Source organism: Prenolepis imparis, unplaced genomic scaffold, assembly GCF_030444845.1.
Source record: "Prenolepis imparis isolate NDT839.2.m4 unplaced genomic scaffold, iyPreImpa1.0 SCAF_1, whole genome shotgun sequence".
In the NCBI taxonomy this organism is placed as follows: domain Eukaryota; kingdom Metazoa; phylum Arthropoda; class Insecta; order Hymenoptera; family Formicidae; genus Prenolepis; species Prenolepis imparis.
Genome location: NW_028141159.1, coordinates 1,568,943 through 1,592,937, shown reverse-complemented (window position 1 = coordinate 1,592,937; position 23,995 = coordinate 1,568,943). Strand labels below are relative to the sequence as shown.

General features: G+C 34.8%; 1 protein-coding gene across 1 annotated transcript; it reads right to left on the bottom strand.

Annotated features, from left to right (window-relative positions):
* Nucleotides 1-88: 88 nt before the first annotated feature.
* On the bottom strand, nt 89-23,179 carry Rap1 (RAS oncogene family member Rap1). Its single transcript, XM_083047537.1, has 4 exons — nt 22,250-23,179; nt 982-1,259; nt 459-740; nt 89-252 (listed from the first exon to the last, which is right to left on the bottom strand). Exons 2-4 carry the CDS (start codon nt 1,162-1,164, stop codon nt 163-165), a joined length of 555 nt encoding a protein of 184 aa, XP_082903663.1. The 5' UTR covers nt 1,165-1,259; nt 22,250-23,179; the 3' UTR covers nt 89-162.
* Between the last annotated feature and the right edge of the window lie 816 nt (nt 23,180-23,995).

Sequence of the window (23,995 nt, the reverse complement as noted above, 5' to 3'; positions counted from 1 at the left end):
CATTCTCTACTGTCACACTTAATATTCTGTCAGCCCCCTCTTCCTCTTTTGTCATTAGTATTTTTCTTGATTTATAACCATTCCAATCTTGTTTTTTTTTTTTTTAACCACTGGTATCTTCGGATTTTCATGTAGGAGAGTATGGGCTCCGCCATATCTACCTTATAAAAGTAGGCACAGCGATTTCTTTTTCTGCTTCATCTTTTTCTCTGGAGATTTTTTATTTATTTGCCGCACCAGGTCGTAGAAAATCTAGAAACGAAAGGCGATTTGAAATTGGGAGATGGATGATAGTATTGCTAAAGCTATCAGTTTCAAAAGTTATCAGCTAGAACTCGATTATTCAATATTGTATAAAATTTCGTGAGCTAGTTATAGTTATTTATAGAAAATATGAAGTAAATAGATTATAAGATGGTGTACAAAGAAAAATTAATAAATCAATAATCATAACTCACATCGCGAACATTAATTTTAGCTTTGGCAGAGGTCTCCATAAACACGCAATTGAATTGCCGGGCAAGGTTGACACCCTGATCCTTTCCTACTACCCTTTCGTCTTCCAGGTCGCACTTGTTGCCTACTAGCACCATCGGTACGTCATCTGTGTCCTTTACCCGTAGGATCTGTTCTCTGAGATCCTGCAGGTCGTTGAAGGTTGATTGTGCTGTTATCGAATATACTAATACGAAGCCCTGCCCATTTTTCATATAAAGGTCCCTCATGGCTGTGAATTGTTCCTGCAAACAAATTAAAATGAATTACTCAAAATATATATCGTTGCAATTATAAAATAAAGAAGAAAGTTACGATATGTATTTAAAAAAAAAGGATAAAGAATGACGCTTATGGTGAAACAATATATATAGAGGATGTAAAAAATATAAGACACTAATTGCACGTGTGAAACAAAAATCTAAATTTGATTTTTAGGCATTCCAAATAAAGAAAGATGTATCGTGGATGTCGTCGAGTACTTACTGTGCCGGCTGTGTCTAAGATTTCTAACATACATTGTTGACCGTCGACCTCGACTTGTTTACGATAACTGTCTTCGATCGTCGGGTCGTACTTTTCTACGAAGATCTCTTGCACGAATTGGACAGTGAGGGCAGACTTGCCTACACCTCCACTGCCCAGCACCACTATTTTATATTCACGCATCTCCTTGCCCTATCTACTACCTATGGGCCTGGTCGCAGTCGAAGGGTCACCGAATCCGCCACGTTTTGCTTCGATTTGCCTTCAGTGAGACGGATCTGAAACAGTAACATGCAATGTCTATTTAGAGAGACCATCAACATCATGCGACGAGTTAATTCTAATGACACATCTCTTTCAGAAAGAGTCAGCTTTTATGACTCAATGCTTTTTATGCGTATATGTATACGATGATATACGATGACTTCACGCGAGGTAAATCGAGAGCCATAATTAACAATTTCTAAGTATAAGGTAAATCATACTGTGCGAAATTTATTTCAGAGATGATTTTTTTTTTAATTAATTTAGAATTAATTTTTCTTTAAGGAAAACGTCACATTTTCATAATTGGAGAAAGTAAGAATTTCGATATATCTGATCTCCAGATATATCTTTGATATATCTAGAGAATTTCTATTTCTATTCTCTATCTGATCTTCACCAAAGCATGATGAAGATTCACTTGAATTATACATATATACGTCTGTGCCTGATACAGTCACGCTATTCCCGCTGTGTTGTTCGCCGCAGTATTGTGCTACGGGCAAAGCAAGACGGAGCAAAAGGGAAAACGCAAATACCATGACGGCATTCCAATTGGCAAGCAATAGCATCATGGCAACGTGCCGCGGCCAATCGGCGGCTGCGAAATTCTTTACGCCAATCAGTCATTGATTTTATGAATGGATTTGTATAATGAAAGCTACCATTCTCGGACTTTCGTTGACTCGTTACAGCGCTTTATAAAAAGTTTCTTTGGAAACCGATAGGTTGTGTGCGCACACAGAACTTTACAACTGTACACAACACGATGCGAAAATTTAAAACGATAATAGATTTTTGTTATATTTTTGTTCTATACGTTTAAATTTCTTTGTTTTTTTTTTAAGCAATTTAGGAAAATTTTTGGCATTTTTTGGCTCAATATTTCGATGCATTGAACGGTCCGAAGATTTTATTGCTTATTTTTATTGTCTATAAAGAAATAGAATTAAATTTTGCTGATTATTATAATAAATGTACAACGTCGTTTCGTAAATATTTAATAAAAAGTACACAATGGTGTAATATTTTGAATAGATATAATTTTAATCAACCCCTGAACTTGTGAATTAATAATTTCGTTGAAATGTCATTTGAGAAATTTACTAATCCATTTATCTTTACAAACTATATGTATAACTGCGATATTAAACTTCAAATTTAGTTGCTGAAAAGGAACCATTTTTTCGAGATTGTTGCATAAATAGAATTTCAAAATTTCTCGATATTTCTCAATTTTCCTTTTCTTCGGAATAAAATAATTATAACATTTTAAGAAAAATGTATATGAACTGAATAAAGCGAAAGAAAATAGAAGACTCGAAAGGAAATAACATTGTTCTCTTTTACAAGTGTATATCTTTCTTCAGAATACCTCTCAAATTTTTTTTTACCATTTCTATCTTCCGCGGAATACTCGGATCGTGTTTAATTTTCCCAACTTTTTTACCCTCGTTCCTTGTTCCTTCTCCTAAGTCCAAACAATCTACTTATAAGACCAACCTACTGGATATTGAGTCAACCCCTGGATTGTAATATTCCGTGAAATTGTAACGCGAGAGATCCCCACGGGAAAGAAAGACACGCATCGCGTCCGTAGCTTTCATTATACTGTGTTTACAGTTCGCAATTTCATTAAAATATATACCGTGTGTGTGATGCAATTAAGTGCACCGTGAACTAATTGGGTCGTATATGGGCAACAAGTTGACGTTCGAAAGAAAGGTACCGATCAAGTGGAGAACCACTAAGCGGATCGAACTTTTGGCGTTGCTCCAAAACATCTCTCTGGGTTCGAAAAAGTGCTATACACAAAGCGCACGTGTCACGTACACACACAATTTTCATACACAGACAGAGGGAGAAAGAGAGAGAGGAAAAACGAAAGCTCCCCTGACCTAGTTATTAGACTGGCGTGGGACAGTGCGGTTCCATAAATCTCCACGCCTTTTGTCCGAGATTTAGAGCTCGCTGATAAAAACCGCGAACCGGATCAGCCTCTAGCAAAGGACCTCACGCGTATATATGGATCTTTTTCGCGAAGGGAGGAAAACCGCTCATTTCTCGCTTTCATGCCTCTCGACGGATAAAGATGGTGTGTGATTTGTCACCTAAATTGCCGCCCCGTAATGTATAATGCAAAAGTAAGAATTTAGAAAATTTGCCGATATAAATTCCGATGAGAGATTTCCCTCATGATATATAAATGTATACGAGAGTGATTTCTATGTTTATTTATTTAGTCTTTATTTCATCCTATTCGGGAGAAAACTGTAGAGGATCGATCGATTCTGAATTTCTAACTTTGACGAAATTTTTGTCCTCGTGTTCTCGCATAGAAATGACATCGAGGAAATGTCAGATGATGTTTTCAATCGTTTGTGCCACATATATACATATTTATTAAGGATCTAGATGTCATCAAATTCTCGCGAATGCTTTGGAATCCATGCGAGATTCTTCTCGACATCGATCTCGCGCGAGAGTGAACTTTGGTCAATCTTCGTCTTTGACTTTAATTAAGCCTATTACTGCCAAGATGTCGATTGCCGTGACAATTAAAGCCACTGGCCGCGTTATCCGGACTAGAAAGCGAGGTTCTTGCAAAGTTTCTCGCTCTTTTTTGCTGACAAAAAAATGTGCAACTCTGGAATGGATGCGATTATTCTTATTGTTACACAGAGAGAATTTTCTCTTAGAATTTACCCTGAAAATCATGGTAATCGTAGGACAATATAGTATGGGAAGAATTTTATGAAAATTTCTTTGATTAACATTTATCACAATAAAAATAATAATCTCTATTACAATAAGATATAAAATATGTTTGATTAATTTTACTATGCAGTTTAGTAAAATTAATAAAATTCTTTCCATACCATATTGTCCCACGATTACCATGATTTTCAGGGTAAATTCTAAGAGAAAATTCTCTCAGTATATAGAATACTCTTTACGTTTCGCACGCGAGTGTGAATAAATAATCTCGCCATTAATATCAAGGTTATCCAGTATACTTTCTCAATCTTCCAGACTTCATCCATCTCTTTCAAGGAATGAAATTTCGCCCTTGATCTTCGCCTGCTGATTGAAGAACTTATTTTCAAATTGTCTCAGTATCATATCTCGACGAAACAATGAGGATAACGCGCATTAATCTGAAGCTAACGATAAGCTCGTGAAATAATCCTATGACAAGTACAGCGTAATCTCTATATTGTTGAAAAATATTAACTTAAGGCGGCTTGTAAGAGCGTCAAGATAAAGCATTTCAATTTTACCGATATTCTCGGCGGTGTATCAATTCCATCGCGTCTCTCCATATCGAGATGAAACGGAATCGATTCAATCTCGCGCGTATGATTTGCAATTTACGAGATTCCCTATCAGACAACTTTGCGCAAGCAGTTGGCTAAATGCCGTATAGCCTTAGATCGTATATCATTCGAAAACTCATTGCAAAGCTCGTGTAAACACGCTTGTATGTACATACATACATACATATACATATACAGAACCGACACACCCACACACATCGACGAAAGATAGGAGAGACACATGCATTGTATCTCGGACGCGCGTTCAAGGACCGTCTGTCCCTTCTCTGTGTATATGTGTGTATTTTGCACGGAGGATGTGTCATACACGCGCACACACACATACACACCACATATATCGACGTACCGCCAATCACTTTGACCTGTAAATACGTTATCTGCTCCAGCGAGTGCCGATACACTTGATTGCACTCGGTCACCTCTAGCGACGTCGAGTCACTTCCCAACCGGGTCTTTACTCCTCGAAGGCGAAGCATTGTCATCAACGTGTGCGGACGGTGTTCAGTATTCTCTTACGCACAGGAACGTGCGCATGTCTCAGACAGAATAGACGAAAACTAATCACGCGTCACAACTTCGTCATCATTCAAAAAAAAAGTCCACACACAATGAATTCGCGGAGAAAGAGAGAGAAAGAAAGAAAGAAAGAGAGAAAAAAATAAGCCTTATTTAATCCTCAAAGTCACATTAATTAAAGCATCTATTAATTTATCTTGCAACTTGATAATATTTTTCAAGTAATTATTTATATATTTATTTATAATCTATTTATATATTTATTTTATTTATATCTATTTATATTTACATATCTCTCTATTTATATTTATTTATTATATTTATATCTATTTATATTTATATATCTATATTATATATGTTATATTTATATCTATTTTTATATTTATCACTTATATTTATCCATATATTTCCGCTCACGCGTTTATATTTAAGATATGGACTTTACAAAAATTATAAATTATAAACTTACTCCATTAACGCAGTCAAATGTAAAGACTTGTAATAATTATAGTATGTGTTACAACGCGCATATATGTATATTTATGGAGATCACTTTTCTTTTTTTAAATTTCACATATTTAAGATTGAAAAATTATAAATTTATTTTTCCCATCCCCGTCGTAGGTGTCGCAAACCCCCATCGTCGTCGTCGTATCTTTCCCTCCTCCTCCACCCTTCCCTGATTCGCTTACTTTCAACGCCGAGGACCGTAGCCGATATTCTCCGTTGCACGAAGATTGATCGCCGGAGAAAGAGAGCGCGTCAAAGACGGGAACGACGGCGAAAAAAGCTTTGCAAGTACCGGTGCGAAACGCGGTCACAATCTTCGTGGTCTCGGGGGGTCTGGGCTTGCGGTGTGATTGTCAGCAGATGAGAGAGCTTAGGTAGGACGAGACGCGAAACGAAAGCACAGCGGAACGCGTATATTATCAATTCCGTTGCGTCACACATGATTAAATGCGTAATTTCCGAGGATGGATGGATAGCGTGGGCTGGAGCTACTATCCTTGCTCCAGAAACCTACAGCAAGATGAGACAATTGACAATTTGACAGGCAACTGTTCCAAGCCGGGTGAAATTAGCCCCCCTATATTAGATATTATTAATTTTTTTTACATGCTTCGATTGCACATTGTTTGCACATGTTTGCACATTCTTCATTTTTGTTTGCACATCTCTAGTACAAAAGTTATTCAAAAAAAACTTTTGGGGGAGGGGCCAATTTCACATTAGCCCCCCATTTTGTGCAAAATGGTTTTTAATTAACCTAATCGATAGATTTTCGTTTGCACATTTCAAAACAATTTGAATTTTCGTTTGCACATTTCTAGAAAAAAAGTTATTAGAAAAACAAACCTATTGGGGAGCTAACTTCACATTCAAAAATACTCAAATTTCGCGAAATCCTTGTCGTAATAAGCTTAAGGCTCCTGGCTCCTTTCCGACCATGTCGAAATCGTGATGTCAGAGGCGAGAAAACACACGCTAAAATTTCTTAGATGCCATTTCGAAATAAAAAAATATTTCGATGAAACAGCACTTCAGATGGCTTTAGCACACTCTTAAAAAACCCCGAAAACTATCCTTTCCCCTTTATAATCAATCTCAACAGCTGTAAAATGTAATATTATGAAGCCCAGTCCGTCTGGTCTTTGCACATGCGCAGTCATTCCGCATGTCAAAGTCTGACATCTCGATCATTTTACAGATGTTGATTGATTATAAAGGGAAAAGGATAGTTTTCGGGGGTTTTTAAGAGTGTGCTAAAGCCATCTGAAGTGCTGTTTAATCGAAATATCTTTTCATTAAAAAATGGCATCTAAGAATTTTCAGCGTGTGCTTTCTCGCCTCTGACGTCACAATCCAATATGGCCGCGGTGAGCACCCAGGAGCCTTAATTAATAGATTTTCGTTTGCACATTTTAGAACAATTTGAATTTTTGTTTGCACATCTCTAGAAAAAAAGTTATTGAAAAAAACATATTGGGGGGCTAACTTCACATTCAAAACTATTCAAATTCCGCAAAAATTCTTTCATAATAAGCTTAATCGATAGATTTTCGTTTGCACATTCGATACAGTTTGAATTTTTTTTGCACATCTCTAGAAAAAAAGTTATTAAAAGAAAAACTTTGGAAATCCCCAAAGTGTTGTTTTTTTTTAATAACTTTTTTTCAAAAGATGTGCAAACAAAAATTCAAATTGTATCGAAATGTACAAACGAAAATCTATCGATTAAGCTTATTACAAAAGAATTTTCACGAAATTTGAATAGTTTCGAATGTGAAGTTAGCTCTCTAATGGGTTTGTTTTTTTAATAACTTGTTTTCAAAAGATGTGCAAACAAAAATTCAAATTGTATCGAAATGTGCAAACGAAAATCTATCGCTTATTACAAAACGATTTCCGCGAAATTAGAGTACTTTTGTACGGAAGATAGCCCCTAAAGTGTTTTTTTTTAAATAACTTGTTTTCAAAAGATGTGCAAACAAAAATTCAAATTGTATCGAAATGTGCAAACGAAAATCTATCAATTAAGCTTATTACGACAAGAATTTCGCGAAATTTGAGTATTTTTGAATGTGAAGTTAGCTCCCCAATAGGTTTGTTTTTCTAATAACTTTTTTTCTAGAGATGTGCAAACGAAAATTCAAATTGTATTGAAATGTGCAAACGAAAATCTATCGATTATGCTTATTACGAAAGGATTTTCGCGAAATTTTAGTACTTTTGTACGGAAGATAGCCCTTAAAGTGTTTCTTTTAAATAACTTTTTTTCTAGAGATGTGCAAACGAAAATTCAAATTGTTTAGAAATGTGCAAACAAAAATCTATCGATTAGGTTAATTAAAAACCATTTTTGCACAAAATGGGGGGCTAATGTGAAATTGGCCTCCCTAAAAGTTGTTTTTGAATAACTTTTGTACTAGAGATGTGCAAACAAAAATGAAGAATGTGCAAACATGTGCAAACAATGTGCAATCGAAGCATGTAAAAAAAATTAATAATATCTAATATAGGGGGGCTAACTTCACCCGGCTACTGTTCCAACTGACCGACCGATATGAGGCTAAGTTACCTTAGACCAGACGAGCTCTATTAATAAAAGTGACTATCGATTATGATGATTTAATTTCGTTTCGTTGTAGAGATAATAAATTTAAACAAAAAAAAATATCGATTTAAAATATGCGAGGAATTCGTGAGAAGATACACACTAGATCAACGAGATCCAGGAGATGGACTCTAATAGCGAGTTTGAAAGAGAGCTTCGTCGAAGCGAGCTTCAAAGTAAATATACGCCCTTATCGAGGACGCTGGATGCTCATGACGAATAAAAAGCAACTCGCAACTTTCCTCTATTTATACCGTCCCGTATCTTACATAAAACGCGGCAAAGGGGTCCGTTCCCCTCTCGAACCTGACACGATCTATGATTCCCTCGAAGAGGAAAGTCCTTCGTGCGCGAGAAGTTGGAAGGGTAAGCACCTTTCTATATTAAAAAAAGGAAAAAAGACACGTCGTGCCATCGCCTCGACGATGATTGCAACTGACTGATATGAGAACGAAGGGAGCAAATCATTCACTTTTCCCCTGGAAGCGATATTTAAAGACGCAGAATCTCTCGACACATTCGAGAAGAATGGAAGTTTCCTCACCGAATACATTCAGTATATTTTACATTCCTTTATTACATTTTTATTTTTAAATTACCGTGATTTTTTATATCAATCTTCTCTCACATATTATTCCGATAAAATAGCCTCGAAATTTGAAATTGTTACGACACTGATCGGATCAGCTGTCATCGCGATGCAAAAAAATTATTTTCCGAGACAATTGTTTCTCCCTTGAATATCACTGACAATGAGAGAATTTTCTCTTATAATTTACCCTAAAAATCATGGTAATTATGGAACAATATGGTATGAAAAGAATTTTATGATAATTTCTCTGATTAATATTTATCACAATAAAAACAATAATATCTATCATAATAAAATATAAAACACGTTTGATTAATTTTACTAAACTGCGTAGTAAAATATATTTTATTGTGATAGATACTATTATTTTTATTGTGATAAATATTAATCAGAAAAATTCTCATAAAATTCTTTCCATACATATTGTTCCACGATTACCATGATTTTCAGAGGGTAAATTCTCTCTGTGTACCTTTTTAATTCTTAATTATTCGATACACAAATATATGGCTAAATAAAGAGGATTATTTTCATTTATAGATGTTTATACCGGAAAATCTGTTTCATCGCTGAAATATCTAGCGGAAGCGCATGCACTATGACGATATTGCGTTATATTTGTAAGTTTTATCTGCTTTCGCAGATTTTCCATTATCTATCAGTCCGCACGTACGTGTACACGCGTGTATCACGCGCGTTCGATTATCTATCGCGGTGCACGCGCATATATCACGCAGGAGGCATTCCGTATCCTGAGGCAATCTGAGTTCGGTTTCCGGTTCCAGGCTACCAGCTTCCGACTTCCCGGAATTTACAAATCGACCGACCGAGATGCGGTATGACCTAATTATTCGCTCGTGCCAATTAACGTTTCTTCGACACGTCATTCACGTGCAAGTGAAATCACGTCATTCATATATCTCGCATCCTGCTTGGCAGAACCTGGGTTGAGAGAACCCTAGGATTCTGGTTTCCAAATAATAAAAATGTATAATTTACAATAAAAATAAAACTTGAAGGTAAAAAGACTAGAATAAGTTAAATAATAAAAATATCATTTATAAGATATCATTGTATATCATTTATAAAGATAAAACTTAAAGATAATAAAATTAAAGATAATAAAATTAAAGATAATAAAAGATAAAAGACAATAAAATATATAAAAATTTCCTTTCTCTATTTTATACATGATTCTTGAAATATATTATTTTCTAGATAATTTTCTAATCGACTCTAATTGTGAGCTACTATTCTCTGAAATATGAAATAAACTTTCTTTTTCTCGATAGAAAGTAATAAGTTAATAAAAATATAATTTATGATATAAAGATAAGACTCAAAGATTTTAAGAAGTTAAATAATAAAAATATTAAATATTAAATTTAGAATAAAGATAAAATTTGAAGTAAAAATTACTAAAGATAAAATAAAAAATTATTAAAGATAAAATAAAAATAAAATATATTTTTCTCTAGATAATTTTTTGTTTGATTCTGACTATAAACCACTATTATCTGGAATGTAAAATAAACTTCCTTCTTCCCGATGGAAAATCATTCTCTTTTTATCTCGTTTTCTTCCCAGCGCCTTGCGGCGCAAGACTACACGTCCTAACTAAATTCCTTCCTTCCCTACGTTAATTCGTACCAGTTTGTGAACACTAACTAAAAATTCCAGCGGATAAACACGGGTATGTTAATCGAGCAGCTTACCACACCGCGGTATGCGGGTCAAGCATTTATAGAATTTTCACTATGCAAATGCTTCCGCAATTTGCTCATCGAAACACGGCATTGCTATATACAACATAATGGATTGTTTGTGATTAATCGACCGTGTATTGCTATACGCGCATTTGACGATGTAGCAGCGTCAAATTGAAATTTTCAAGAGTTGAAAAAAACAAAGCTATTCCTAATGCATATCCCGGTCTTCTCGACTCCACTATATTTTTCGTTCGAATCTGCTTGAATGCGTTTAAAATTCGACTCATTTTTAAAATGTAAATGTATAAAATGTCGTTTCTTATTTTTTTTACATTCCAATGCTTTGTTGATTCTTCATTTCAGATACCCTATTTGTACGATATAAAAAAATATTTAAAAATACAGAATCAAAATTATATTGAAATATGTAGACGTTCATTAAAAAAAAAAAATAAAAACTTGAATGTACAGAAGAGAGAAACAAACAGAACAGTAGAGTTAACACACAGAAACAGTTTAAGTATAACCATTCGCGTTCCACGAGAAAAGCTGTTACCATCGCTAAGTTATGAGAAACTTGTGAAAGTCGCGTCAAGCTTCGCAAGAGTTTCTTCTTAATATCGTCTTAATTCATAATATCTTAATGGAACGACGACAAGAAATTTTTAATGATTATAAAACTTGAAACGTATCGATAAAAGAAAATTAAATCGCTCATAAAAACGATGGAATTATTTTTTTAATACACATTTAAGCTACTTTTGTTGAATAATAAAATAAATCCCTGTGTCGTGTTAGTTTTCATCGTGAAAAACTACTTTTATCCCGATACAAAGTAATCAATAGAGTCTGTGCGGCTACAAACTTTTTGCGATAGTTCTCAAAAAAATGGAGAAAATATATAGAATACTACGTTTATGTAACATCCATTATATATAATATCTACATAAAAATCGATCGCGTTGGTATTCTTTCCTCTATATATTTAAAAAGTTATACATATTAATATTGTGCACACACACATACACATTTCTCTGTGAGCAACACGATTTATTTCCATTATACGTATAACGTTATATTGTCAACAATCCTTATTAGCATAGTTCTCGTCTGGTTTCGAGTAGGTATACAGAGAAACTCAATTTGGTATTTCAGCATATTAATTAATTAATTAATTAATGTAGAGGGTTTTATTTGCGGAGCTTAATAATTTTCTCGTTCGCTCCCATTTCTCGCGCGCTTAAGGCTTTTGGGTGCTCACCGCGGCCATATTGGATTGTGACGTCAGAGGCGAGAAAGCACACGCTGAAAATTCTTAGATGCCATTTTTTAATGAAAAGATATTTCGATTAAACAGCACTTCAGATGGCTTTAGCACACTCTTAAAAACCCCCGAAAACTATCCTTTTCCCTTTATAATCAATCAACATCTGTAAAATGATCGAGATGTCAGACTTTGACATGCGGAATGACTGCGCATGTGCAAAGACCAGACGGACTGGGCTTCATAATATTACATTTTACAGCTGTTGAGGGGAAAGGATTATAAAGGGGAAAGGATAGTTTTCGGGGTTTTTTAAGAGTGTGCTAAAGCCATATGAAGTGCTGTTTCATCGAAATATTTTTTTATTTCGAAATGGCATCTAAGAAATTTTAGCGTGTGTTTTCTCGCCTCTGACGTCACGATTTCGACATGGTCGGAAAGGAGCCAGGAGCCTTAACGGAACAAGATGATTTTTCTAACGAGCAGCGCGAGGGTCAATCTTGAGCGAAAGTACATCGCGCGTTTGATTAACAGGAAGCAAATTGCGCGTACGTAGCGTGGAAGTTGCGTAACATCGGGTTAAGCGACGTTCACATGGAACGCGCGAGAATAACTCAGTTTTATTTCTGTCGTTGACGCGACGCGAATCGCGTGCAAACTAGTTCGCGACCAACACACGGGGACAATGCGATATATTAGGGCCACTTCGACCAACTCTGATGAACTTTAAACGACGATTAAACTATATCTTTGTCTCTTTTTAAGAACGTATCTGAAAAGAGACAAAGATATAGTTTAATCGTCGATTAAAGTTAATCCGAGGGGTTGGTCATTGAGGTAATTTGTGTACAAGGGCTAGGTAATTCAGCGGCAATCCAAAGGAAATTTTGGGTAATCCAAAGTAATTTTTGGCAATTCTAAATAATCTTTAGCATTCTCAGGTAATCTTGGGTAATCTAATAGGAAATCTAAGTAATCTAAGGGTAATATCAAATAATCTGTAGGTAATCTAAGGTAATCTTTAATTTTTGAACTTAGTGAACGTCATTGATGAATTATATCTTTTTACAATAATATACATTTGCAGTCGATTTTTGGAGTCGACGCTTCGTAAAAACGTGCTTTTTTATAATTTAAGAATTGTCGTGGTCAGGTTTTCGCGGTACCATGTCATTTAACGGTAAAATAAAACCTATTTTCATGTATTAAATATTCTGCCGGTAATTCCGGTATTATCTTCATTTTTACCGCACTTTATTTTTATGGATATATTGCAAAGAAAACAACTAACAGTAACAAAAATTAAATTTTTATTCCCAACGTTTTTGGGAATAAAATTGACAGCGTTAAGAAATAATAAAATATTTTAAAAATATATGAAAAAAAATTTTTTTAATGTTTTAAAATAGGAAAAAATGTTTACTGTTTACAACAAAAAAATTAAAATATACATTTAAAAAAATTCTTTAAGATTAATTTTAAATTAAAAAAAGGGAATAATCGAAAAAGATATTCTAAATTCTAAGTATGATGGGCATAATTTGTATTAGGTAATTTGAAGTAGTATTAGGTAATCTTAAGTAATCTGAGGTAATTTAAAGGTAATCCGTATCAAGGGTAATTTTTGTACACTATAACCACTAGTGACCAACCCCTCGAGTTAATCAGAATTGGTCGAAACGGCCCTTAGAGACAGGGTTGGCAAAATTCCACATTTTTTGGATAAAGTCCATGCCAGTGGTAAAAACCGGTATTTTCCGGAAAAAAAATCGGCAAAAACTGGTACTTTCTAATAAAAACAATAAAATAAATAAAAAAATTTTGTATATCTTTAAAGTTTAAAAAAATGTATCTCATATATTAATTTTAATTAAAGAAGATTTTATATTTCTCTTATTTTTTTAATCATAGTGATTAATATGATTTATTAATTAAAGCAAACGCATATTTTCTCATAAAATTATATAAATATATTTTAATGTAATCATTTTTATAGTTTTTTGCCAGTTTCTTCCATTGGATAAAAAAGTCCGAGACGGTAAAAAATACTAGAATTTACCATGGTTTTCTCCACTCACTGGACTTTTCCGGCCAACCCTGCTTAGAGATCGTGTTAAAGATCGCATATTATTATGTAGAGTCAATGATCAGCGCGTATAATCGTGCTAATTATCAAATCAATCCGTATATATGCGCTCTCTAACAGACGAGATGTACACAATACTTCCGTTGTTTGTGGCTGCGTTTGATAAATCAAGAATCTAGGACACGGGCAGCATCTCTCTGATCCCCATTAAAAATAGCGTAAACTCCGAGAGGGCAAAGGTGAAAGATATCATTGATCCTTTTTCCAACTGTGTGTATCTCCCTTTCTATCTTTTATTGGCCGAGTGTCCGAGTTTTTCGAATGAAAGGTTAAAATTGAATTTGATTTTATCCGACAGAGTGGTAGAAGTGGTCTTATAACCCACTTATATAAATTTGCTCCAAATGTAAATTTATAATTCGAATTTTAAGGTTGGTTAAAATTTCGTGTCAAAAAAATTAATATTTCCAAATCAGAATTAAATTTATATTTTTCTTTATCTCCCAAAATTAAATTTGCTCTCACTTGGACTCGTTCGATCTCTCATTTCGGAACGTTTCAAAGAGTTCTATGGACATTTTTTTCCAAATGAAAGATCGAAGAAGAGAATTCTGCACGTGCACGGAAAAGACATACGATGCAGATTTCCATCACATATACGAGACATTGCATTAACGGCTAATAGATGATCCAATGTGTCAAATGCATAGCCATTTGACTGCGTGTAACATTGCTGTGTCTGCGACTGATATACAAGGTCGTGTCTGTACCAGGTGAACATCGGTATTAATTATGTCAAGCGCACGTGTTACGAATTAATTCGACGTTAATTCGAGGTTTGTAAAAGTTCGTCGAAATATAAAATGAACGAAGCTCTCTCTCTTTCTCTCTTTCGCGTAGTAATACTCCAATAAATTTCCATCAATGTCGGAATTCGTAATTTTACCTGTAACACCGCCCTCGCATCTCTCTTTTTATACGGCACAATTAAATACGCATTATTATTGTGCGGAGAGGGGGATGGGAAGTGTGTATAATTGTATGTACAACGAAAATAAATATAAATTGTGATTATTATCGTTAATGCTACGAACGTGTACTTGAATAATACGGCCAATTATTTTTGTAGCTTTCGCTACTTGATCGCGTTAATTAACACGAGCACTTTTATTTTCAATAAATCTGCGGCTTGTTTAACAAGCGAGAATCAATCGAGTTTGGCACTTTTTTAGTCTCGTCCCAGTTACGTTACATTAAATCGTATATTTGTTTTACATTTTTATATTACTTGAATAAAGTGATATGTGTAAAAGTTTTCGCAAACTTTTCGTAATAATTTATTTCATGTACTTAATGTATTGATGTATACAAAATTTTATTTATTACTTTTTCCAGTCTGTATAAAATTTCTACTTAAATAATGTCTTCTCTTAATTAGCAAATCTTCAATAATATAGTCTATTTTTATTCCAAGTTAACTCCGCGAGTTTAAAATTATAAACTTTGCAAGAAAAGTAATCTCGGTCAGAGTCTGTGTCAAAAGAATTCATATGTTAATTAGATTGAGTAGGACAGCACACATAATGCCCACGCGAAGCAAATGCAGGAAATCGCTCGCCTTCCTAAGGCCGAGCTTATATAGGGCACGTATTATGCATCACCATAATAGAGTGTGATATGAAAGTACGCTTAACCGTGTAAATTAATGCTAAAACGATCCTGGGAGAATGTGGCGACTATTTAATAGAATAACTTTAACATTGTATAAAACGTGAAACAAAATAATTATTTTTCAATTAGGAAGAAAATTTCCAAATTGAGCTCTCACCGTCGCTTTCACAATCGACGATTATTAATATTGATTGAAAGTTTATAGAAAGAATGTATAAACTTTGTAGATAAAATACTCGGCGGTTAATAAACGACTAACTTGACCGATTTCTAATTATGAAATCATTAAATTAATAATAACAAATAATATAAAATAAATATTTTCTTCTACACTGAGAGAATTTTCTCTTAGAATTTACCCTGAAAATCATGGTAATCGTGGGACAATATGGTATGGAAAGAATTTTATGAGAATTTCTCTGATTGATATTTATCACAATAAAAATAATAATATCTATCACAATAAAATATAACACACGTTTGATTAATTTTACTAAACTGCACAGTAAAATTAATCAAACATAGTTTATACTTTATTGGAATAGATATTATTATTTTTATTGCGATAAATATTAAATTCTCATAAAATTCTTTCCATACCATATTGTCCCACGATTATCATGATTTTCAGGATAAATTCTAAGAGAAAATTCTCTCTGTGTATATATTGAAGTGTTGTGTATTTAAAGTATACAAGATTTTATACTCGATTTTATATATATTTATTAATTTTTCCAATCTGTATAAAATTTTATATAGAGATCTCAACGAAGGTTTATTGCTAAATTTTCAAAGAAATATAGAGAATGGAAACCATCACGATGCCACGTCGATAAAAGACACAAAGTGGACGGTTTCCATAGTCCGCATCGTGTCATGCAATGAGTCATGGGGTTCGTGAACCTTATGGCGTGTAACGACACACTCTTCAAGAGTCCCTAATTAAGCTTCATATAATAAAACGTCCGCGTTCTATACGTTTTGTGAAAACTATGAATCGTCATCCTTCCATAGAATTTCTCCATTTTTTATCGACATGTGTATCTTTTTGATCGAATAAACATAATCATTACCTTATCAATACACAGAGAGAATTTTCTCTTAGAATTTACCCTAAAAATCATGATAATCGTGAGACAATATGGTATAGAAAGAATTTTATGAGAATTTTTCTGATTAATATATATCACAATAAAAATAATAACATCTATTACAATAAAATTTAAAATATGTTTAATTAATTTTGTTATGCAGTTTTAGTAAAATTAATCAAACATGTTTTCTTTCTTTCCATATTTCCATATATATTGTCCCACGATTACCATGATTTTCAGGGTAAATTCTAAGAGAAAATTCTCTCAGTGTAGGAATTGATACTTCTTCAATTAAATTAATTATGCTGTCGGAATTTTTATAAAAAAAAGATTCGCTTTTAACGCGTCGAGATGCAACAATGTTTCTGAATAAATTTGTAATAAAACAAATGTACACACACACATATACAGAATTTCAGCAAAGTTTCCACAAAAATAACTTGGTATCGTGTTTACGCGATGCAAGAGAGTCGCTACTTCGAAGACGAGACGAAAGTCGACGGCATTATCGAGTTCAAAGTCGAGTGGAGTATCGTTCTCACAGTTGAGTCACTCCTACGTATAACGTGTTTAACAAGCGCGATCGTTTGTAGCCGCGAATATAACGTAGTTTGCCTCGTAGTTTTGCTTGGCTTCGCGTTTATCAATGGGAAGATTTACAACGAAACGGTATACATCCCAGGACGAACAATATACCATAGGTGCGTAATCCTTACAAGGGACATGTCACAACTGTCCGGAACCGATTTGATTCTTCTTCAAATATGTTGTTAAATACACAAATCTAAAAGACACGTATTCTTTTATATGTGCGGATATTGAGTTTTAAGGGGTGAAACACCCCTTTAAAGAAAAACGGTATTTTTTTTTAGGATCGAATATCTGGTAAACTATAAGAGGTAGAAAAAAAAGACGTACAACAAATTGTAATGGCTTGAAGAGTACTTTAAAGTTATATGAACAAAATTTTTTTATTTTGAAAAAATAAATTAAGTGGTGGGGTATTTAAAAAAAAATAAAAATAAAATTTTGTTCATATAACTTTAAAGTACTCTTCAAGCCATTAAAATTTGTTGTACGTCTTTTTTTTCTACCTCTTATAGTTTACCAGATATTCGATCCTAAAGAAAAATACCGTTTCTCTTTAAAGGGGTTTCACCCCTTAAAACTCAATATCCGCACATATAAAAGAATACGTGTCTTTTAGATTTGTGTATTTAACAACATATTTGAAGAAGAATCAAATCAGTTCCGGACAGTTGTGACATGTCCCTTGTTAGATAGAGGACGGGAAAAAGTGACGAGAGGAGAGGGGAGAGAGAAGATGGTTATAAAAAAATTCTAAACAATTTTATAATTTTTTTTTAAACGCGCCAGAGTGGAATTTTTTTTTTTTTACGCGTATATAATCCATTCATCGACGATGCATTAATCCCGGAGATCCAATGTACCAGTTCACGTGTAAAATCTCGCTCGACGAAAATCAAATTGTCACGAGCGAACGAGCGATTACAGTAAATTGAATAGGCTTAACGAGTTTCCAGGAGATTAGCGGAAATGACGAGCGTTGTAAGAGTGTGAAACAAGCGGATGCGGAATCAGAATGCGACGCAGCTGGAAACCTTGGTTCATCGAAGGAGGGATTCTCGCGCGAGCAAAATAAAAGAAAAACTTAACTTTTCATTAAAAAAAAAAAGTACACAGAGAGAATTTTCTCTTAGAATTTACCCTAAAAATCATGATAATCGTGGGACAATATGGTATGGAAAGAATTTTATGAGAATTTCTCTGATTAATATTTATCACAATAAAAATAATATCTATTACAAAATAAAATATAAAACATGTTTGATTAATTTCACTAAACTGCATAGTAAAATTAATCAAACATATTTTATATTTTATTGTGATAGATGTTATTTTTATTGTGATAAATATTAATCAGAGAAATTCTCATAAAATTCTTTCCATACACTGTAAAAAAAACATTTGTTAACTTGACTAAACCGTTCAACTAAATTACTGTTTTGTTAGATTTAATATGTTGTATTTAATTTAAATATTTTTATACGTTCAGTTAACAAAATATTATTTAATTGAACGGTTTAGTTAAGTTAACAAATTTTTTTTTACAGTGTACTATATTCCCACGATTACTATGATTTTTAGGGTAAATTCTAAGAGAAAATTCTCTCAGTGTACCTATAATATGAAAAAATCTCTAAGTTTTAAATGTGGACACAAATCGACGCAATGTATCATATTATTATTGTTTCTTAACTTATTATTATTATTTTTATTTATGTTGGCAAGAATTTTGAAGATTTCAGAGATCATTCGATGAAGAGACATTTGTATCAATGTATTTCAATAATAAATCACGCAAATTTCCAATGAAGAAGTTTCTCTAATAGGCTGTCAATATATCATTGAATGAAATAGACATATTATTTTTTTTTAATAGAAATTTAATACGCTTTATTATTAGAGAAACGAAATCGCGTGGCATCAATCTTTATAATCATTCACTCGAGCATCGATCAAACAAAGCGAACGAGCAAAATTCCTTGTAAGCTTTCAAGGATGAACGTGGCCTGTTGCCAAGAGTTATCGCTTAAATAATGCCTGGCTTTATCATTTTTACTACGCGATACACGATGATATCGTATGCAACTGTGTGTATATCTGGTGTATATCTTTCTCTCTCTCTCTCTTTCTATTTCTCTAGTTGTTATGACATTCCAGCATCGATATATTCGTTTAATTAATATACATTACGTCGAATGCCGCGCGCTAAAATTATTATTACCGTACGACGTATTTATATATCTCTTGCAAGTTTTTGTCGTTTAAAGTCTTCGTATATCTTTAAAATAATTAAGTGGATATTTTCAGACATTTGCATGTTGAGTAACTCTTTTCTGCCGCATAATGACTGTACATATACAATTTCTTTTAAGGACGTCTTACGATTGCGTCGTATATTAATCTCATACCACGATGCATCCAACACGTTTATATTAATACCATTTATAGTAAATACTAAATACATATATTACTAAATCGCGATGCTTTCACACAAGTAAAAAAAAAATAAATAAAATCACCGAGTGCACTTATGAATTGCAAAATAAATTTTAAAGGCATCGTGATACGTATTCGAAGAGCGTATCGAATATATTGAGAATTTCTTTCGTTTTCTCGTCGTAAAAAAACTTTTTGAATCTATACTTATATGGGGAAAATGGAGAAATTAATTGTTACGCTGTATTTCTCTCTCTCTTCCTCTCACTCTCTCAAGATAGATTTCTACCTATAGTCGTGCCAATGAAATCTCTCTTATTATAGAAACGTACTCGATCAGCATTATGTCGAGTAAGTGACATTCTTGCCATCTTTCTTCTCGAGTCACTTCCTGCGTCGCGGTGACTCACGTGAGTCGACTGCGGATTAGAACGCCACGGTGGTTTTGTGTGATCTTCGTTGAGAGTCCAACAGGGACCAACCACAACATATTGTCTTGAAATAAAAAAATACGCGACGTAGCTACCAAAAGAGCGACTTAAAAATTTATTTTCCTCGTGTTACCTAAAGTTCAATTTTCATTCTTTATTTGTTTTATCTAGAGATTTTAATTTAAATATTTTTATTTAAATTTGTATATATAAATATTTAGATTTTAATTTAAATTTCAGATGTGTGTGTATGTATATGTATAATATGTAAAATGTATTATAATACCTATTTATTTATTTAAAAAATATATATTTCAGCAAAAGGGTTGCTTTTTTCATCGAACGATAAATTGCTATAAATATCGATAGGTTAAAAATGATCAGAACGCTGTCTTTTTTCAACATTCATCTGTATATTTCCAGGGCAATATATTTTTATACGCAATTCTCCCAGTTTTCGCGGATCAATAGGCTTTTAAATATTATATACATATCTTTCTCTCGAGTGCGCTTGAGCAAAAATTCGAGTTAAACTTTCGATAAAATTAGAATCGAAATTTGGAGAATTTAGAAAAAAGAAAAACATTTTTTTTAGATCTCGCTATTTTGGCAGCTGCACCCGTTGCGCGTATTTTTATATATTTCGAGACTATTTTGCGGTCAGACTCGACACACGAGGACCCACGAAGAAGAGAACCGAGTAGCTCGAATTTCCCTCGCACGTTTAAGTTCTCTCTCTCTCCTCTTTTCTCTTCCACTTGATATTTTAAAACGATTAATCTCTCATTCTTTCCTCCCGTCGCCGCATTAGTCTGACTAACAAGATTCATGTCAACGCTCAGATTTAAAAGCTCGCAACTTTAAGCTTACACCGGAATCACTTTGGAAATCTCAATATCTTAATTAACATGCAAATGTTATAAATTGACGATTGACAAATAACTTGTATCGAGTTTGGATTCTCTCTATAATTATAAAAAAATATAAACTAATGAAAAAAAATAGAGAAAAGAAAAAAGTTGAATTAATTACGTTCAATCAAAAATCTCTCCCTAATCACATTCTCCTACATTTTATGCGTCTCATTGCATCTTACAAGGAGCGCATCGGGGTTGAAAAAGAACACGCCTTTGTTGAAACTTATAAACGATCCACGTTGAAGCAATCAATTTTTTCCCCTGCATTAGTCACATGAAGAATTTTCGAAAAAACGTTCCTGCACTCGTTAAACACCAGTGTAATCAATTTTTTTTAAATCCCCCAAAAAAGAGAATTGAAAGGAGATGGGAGTTACGGGCCAGTTTCACCATCTCCGGTTAACTTAATCGACCGATTAAACCACATCTTTGTCTATTCAGATACGTTCTTAAAAAGAGACAAAGATATAGTTTAATCGGTCGATTAAGTTAACCGGAAATGGTGAAACTGGCCCTTAGGACCAGTCGATTAACTTCAATCTCCGATTAAACTATATCTTTGTCTCTTTTCAGATACGTTTTTAAAATGAGACAAAGATATAGTTTAATCGGCCGATTGAGTTAATCGGAGATGGCGAAACCATCTGGCCCGAATTCCGCGTAATGTTTACCAGAACAAACGACTCGCAACTCGTAACGTAGGAGCGGCAAGTTCCGCGTAAACGATGTTCACGCGAAACTTCGCTATCGTCGCGTATCGCGAGAGCGGCTCGGGTGGGCCGTGACCGTAAGAGGAAACGCTAGTTGGCCGGTGTGGAACGGGGGGGATGGTGGAGGAAGAGCAGCCGGTCGTTCGTTCGTTTTCTCGCTCACCGCGGGGACTCGTCGGGAATTAATCGCGAAACCGGAGATAATGAGGGAGGAAAGAAACGCCCGCGTGCGTGATTCTCACAGACCGAATGGCAGGCGGATTCCGATGCCAGTATAGACGCGCCAAAAAAAAAAACAAAAAAAAACCATCTCCCTATTCGCACCGAAATAGAGTGTCCGGTGTCCAGGACACGTGCGCGACGAGGAAGAGCGAAGAAGACTCGATAACAGGGAGTCCTAGCCGTCGTGAACGACTTCCGGTCGTGCCACGCCACGGCGATGCACGGCGCCTTCTCTCTCTCTCTCTCTCTCTTACGAGAGAGCGAGAAGGGGGAGAAGAAGAATCTTTTTTTAGAAGCCGCACAAGTCGTCCTTACCTCTTGTGCCTCCTGAATACCCCACGCTTCGCTCGCAGAACGCAGTATCCTCTCCTGTGGATTCACTCGATAATTCTTCTCTGCCTCCTCTTCGTCGTTCTATCTATTTCTCTCTTCTATGGATCTGTCTCTGTCGCTCAAGTCGGCTCGGCGGCTCTCAAGCGCGCATACACACACACGCACGCACCAAGCTGCCTATGCTTTCTCTCTCTCTCTCTCTCTCTCTCTTTCTTTCTCCTTCCCTTTCACTCTTCTTCCGTTGTCTCCGTCTCGCGTGCAACGCTCCGTCGTCCTCTCGCTCGCCTCCTCTTCCTCTCTCGTCACTCGACGACCGAGATTCTCCGTCGATTAATAAACTACTACCTCTAGGTGCACCGCCGCTTCGTCTCTCGGATTCGGCTTCCTTCGTCGGACTGCACTGTCACGAGTTCATGGGGAGAGCCGTGTGGAAGAGTCTCGTCGTCCGGTTTTTCGCTGTAAACTGTATTTTTTTTTCCTCACAGCCGCGAACGGAAGCACGAAACGCGGCGTTGCGTTTCGACACTCTGGCCGAGAAAGGAAGAGATATCCTTCTATACGAGGACGACAAAGACGATCTCGCCAATACCGGATACTCGGTATACCGTTCGTTCGCACCGATATCTCCGGTACCTACGGGCTGCCGATCGATTGTAGCCGAACGGACTCTCGTTCACACTCGATTCACACACCGAGAGGACAACGGCGGATCTCTCGATCAAGAGATGACGACGACGCTGTTAACGCGGGCGGCCGAACGGACGCGCCTCTCTCTTTCTCTTTCTTGCTCGCTCTCTCTCTCTTTCTCTCCTGTGTCTCGCCGCCGATGTATCCCCGCGTCGTACCCGAGATTTTCACACTTCTCGCGAAAAGACAACGCGACACTACGCTGCGCGATTCTACCGTTATCTAGGGCGATGTCTCTCCGCCGCCCGCAGCGCCCTCTGTCATCGAGCACGCGGCGGCGTTGACAGATAGTTGTCCCCGAGACGCGCTAGGTGGCGCCTCTGTTTTACCGACGTGTCTAGTGAAAGTCACTAGCGGCTCGGTGAATCAGCTGTGGCGCGAATTTCAAACGTCAAATCGAGCTTCTTCCTTGATTTTAATGACACCGAATGAATAAATTTATTCATAAATTATTAAATAATTATAATATTTAAATAATATAAATTTCTAATCATTAAATAATATTTTTTTAAAATAATCAATTTCTAATAAATTACTAATAAATAATTATAATATTTAAATAATATAAATCTCGAATAAATTATTAAATAATTATATTTAAAAATAATATAAATCTCTAATAAATTATTAAATAAAATTATATTATTCAAATAATATAAATCTCCAATAAATTTCTAAATAATAAATAATATAAAACTTTAATAACTTACTAAATAATTATATTATTATTATTTATTAATTATAGCCGATATTCATAGTCCGTTCTTATTTCAAGACCGTCTTAAGTAATGTCTTAAGATGCAAATACGGCTCTGTGATTGGTTAATCACATCTTAAATATAAGAACTGACTATGAATACCTATATCTCTGATTGGAGGATCTTCAATAAATTACTGTAATATTTCTCGTCCAAATAACCTTTGACTATGAAAGCATCGATTGACCAATCAGGAAGATTGGAGCAAAGATCTCTTTGTCGTGATTGGTCAATTAACAACGAGCAGAAATTTCCAAACTCACTCGTAGAGAAAATCTCTAGG

What these genes read in the sequence shown, in the direction of transcription:
- Rap1 (XM_083047537.1), bottom strand. Translation starts at nt 1,164, where the DNA reads ATGCGTGAATATAAAATAGTGGTGCTGGGCAGTGGAGGTGTAGGCAAG. An exon ending in TCTTAGACACAGCCGGCACA is followed by an intron (nt 741 to 981) that starts GTAAGTACTCGA and finishes ATTTGTTTGCAG; the next exon opens with GAACAATTCACAGCCATGAG. An exon ending in CTAAAATTAATGTTCGCGAT is followed by an intron (nt 253 to 458) that starts GTGAGTTATGAT and finishes TTTCGTTTCTAG; the next exon opens with ATTTTCTACGACCTGGTGCG.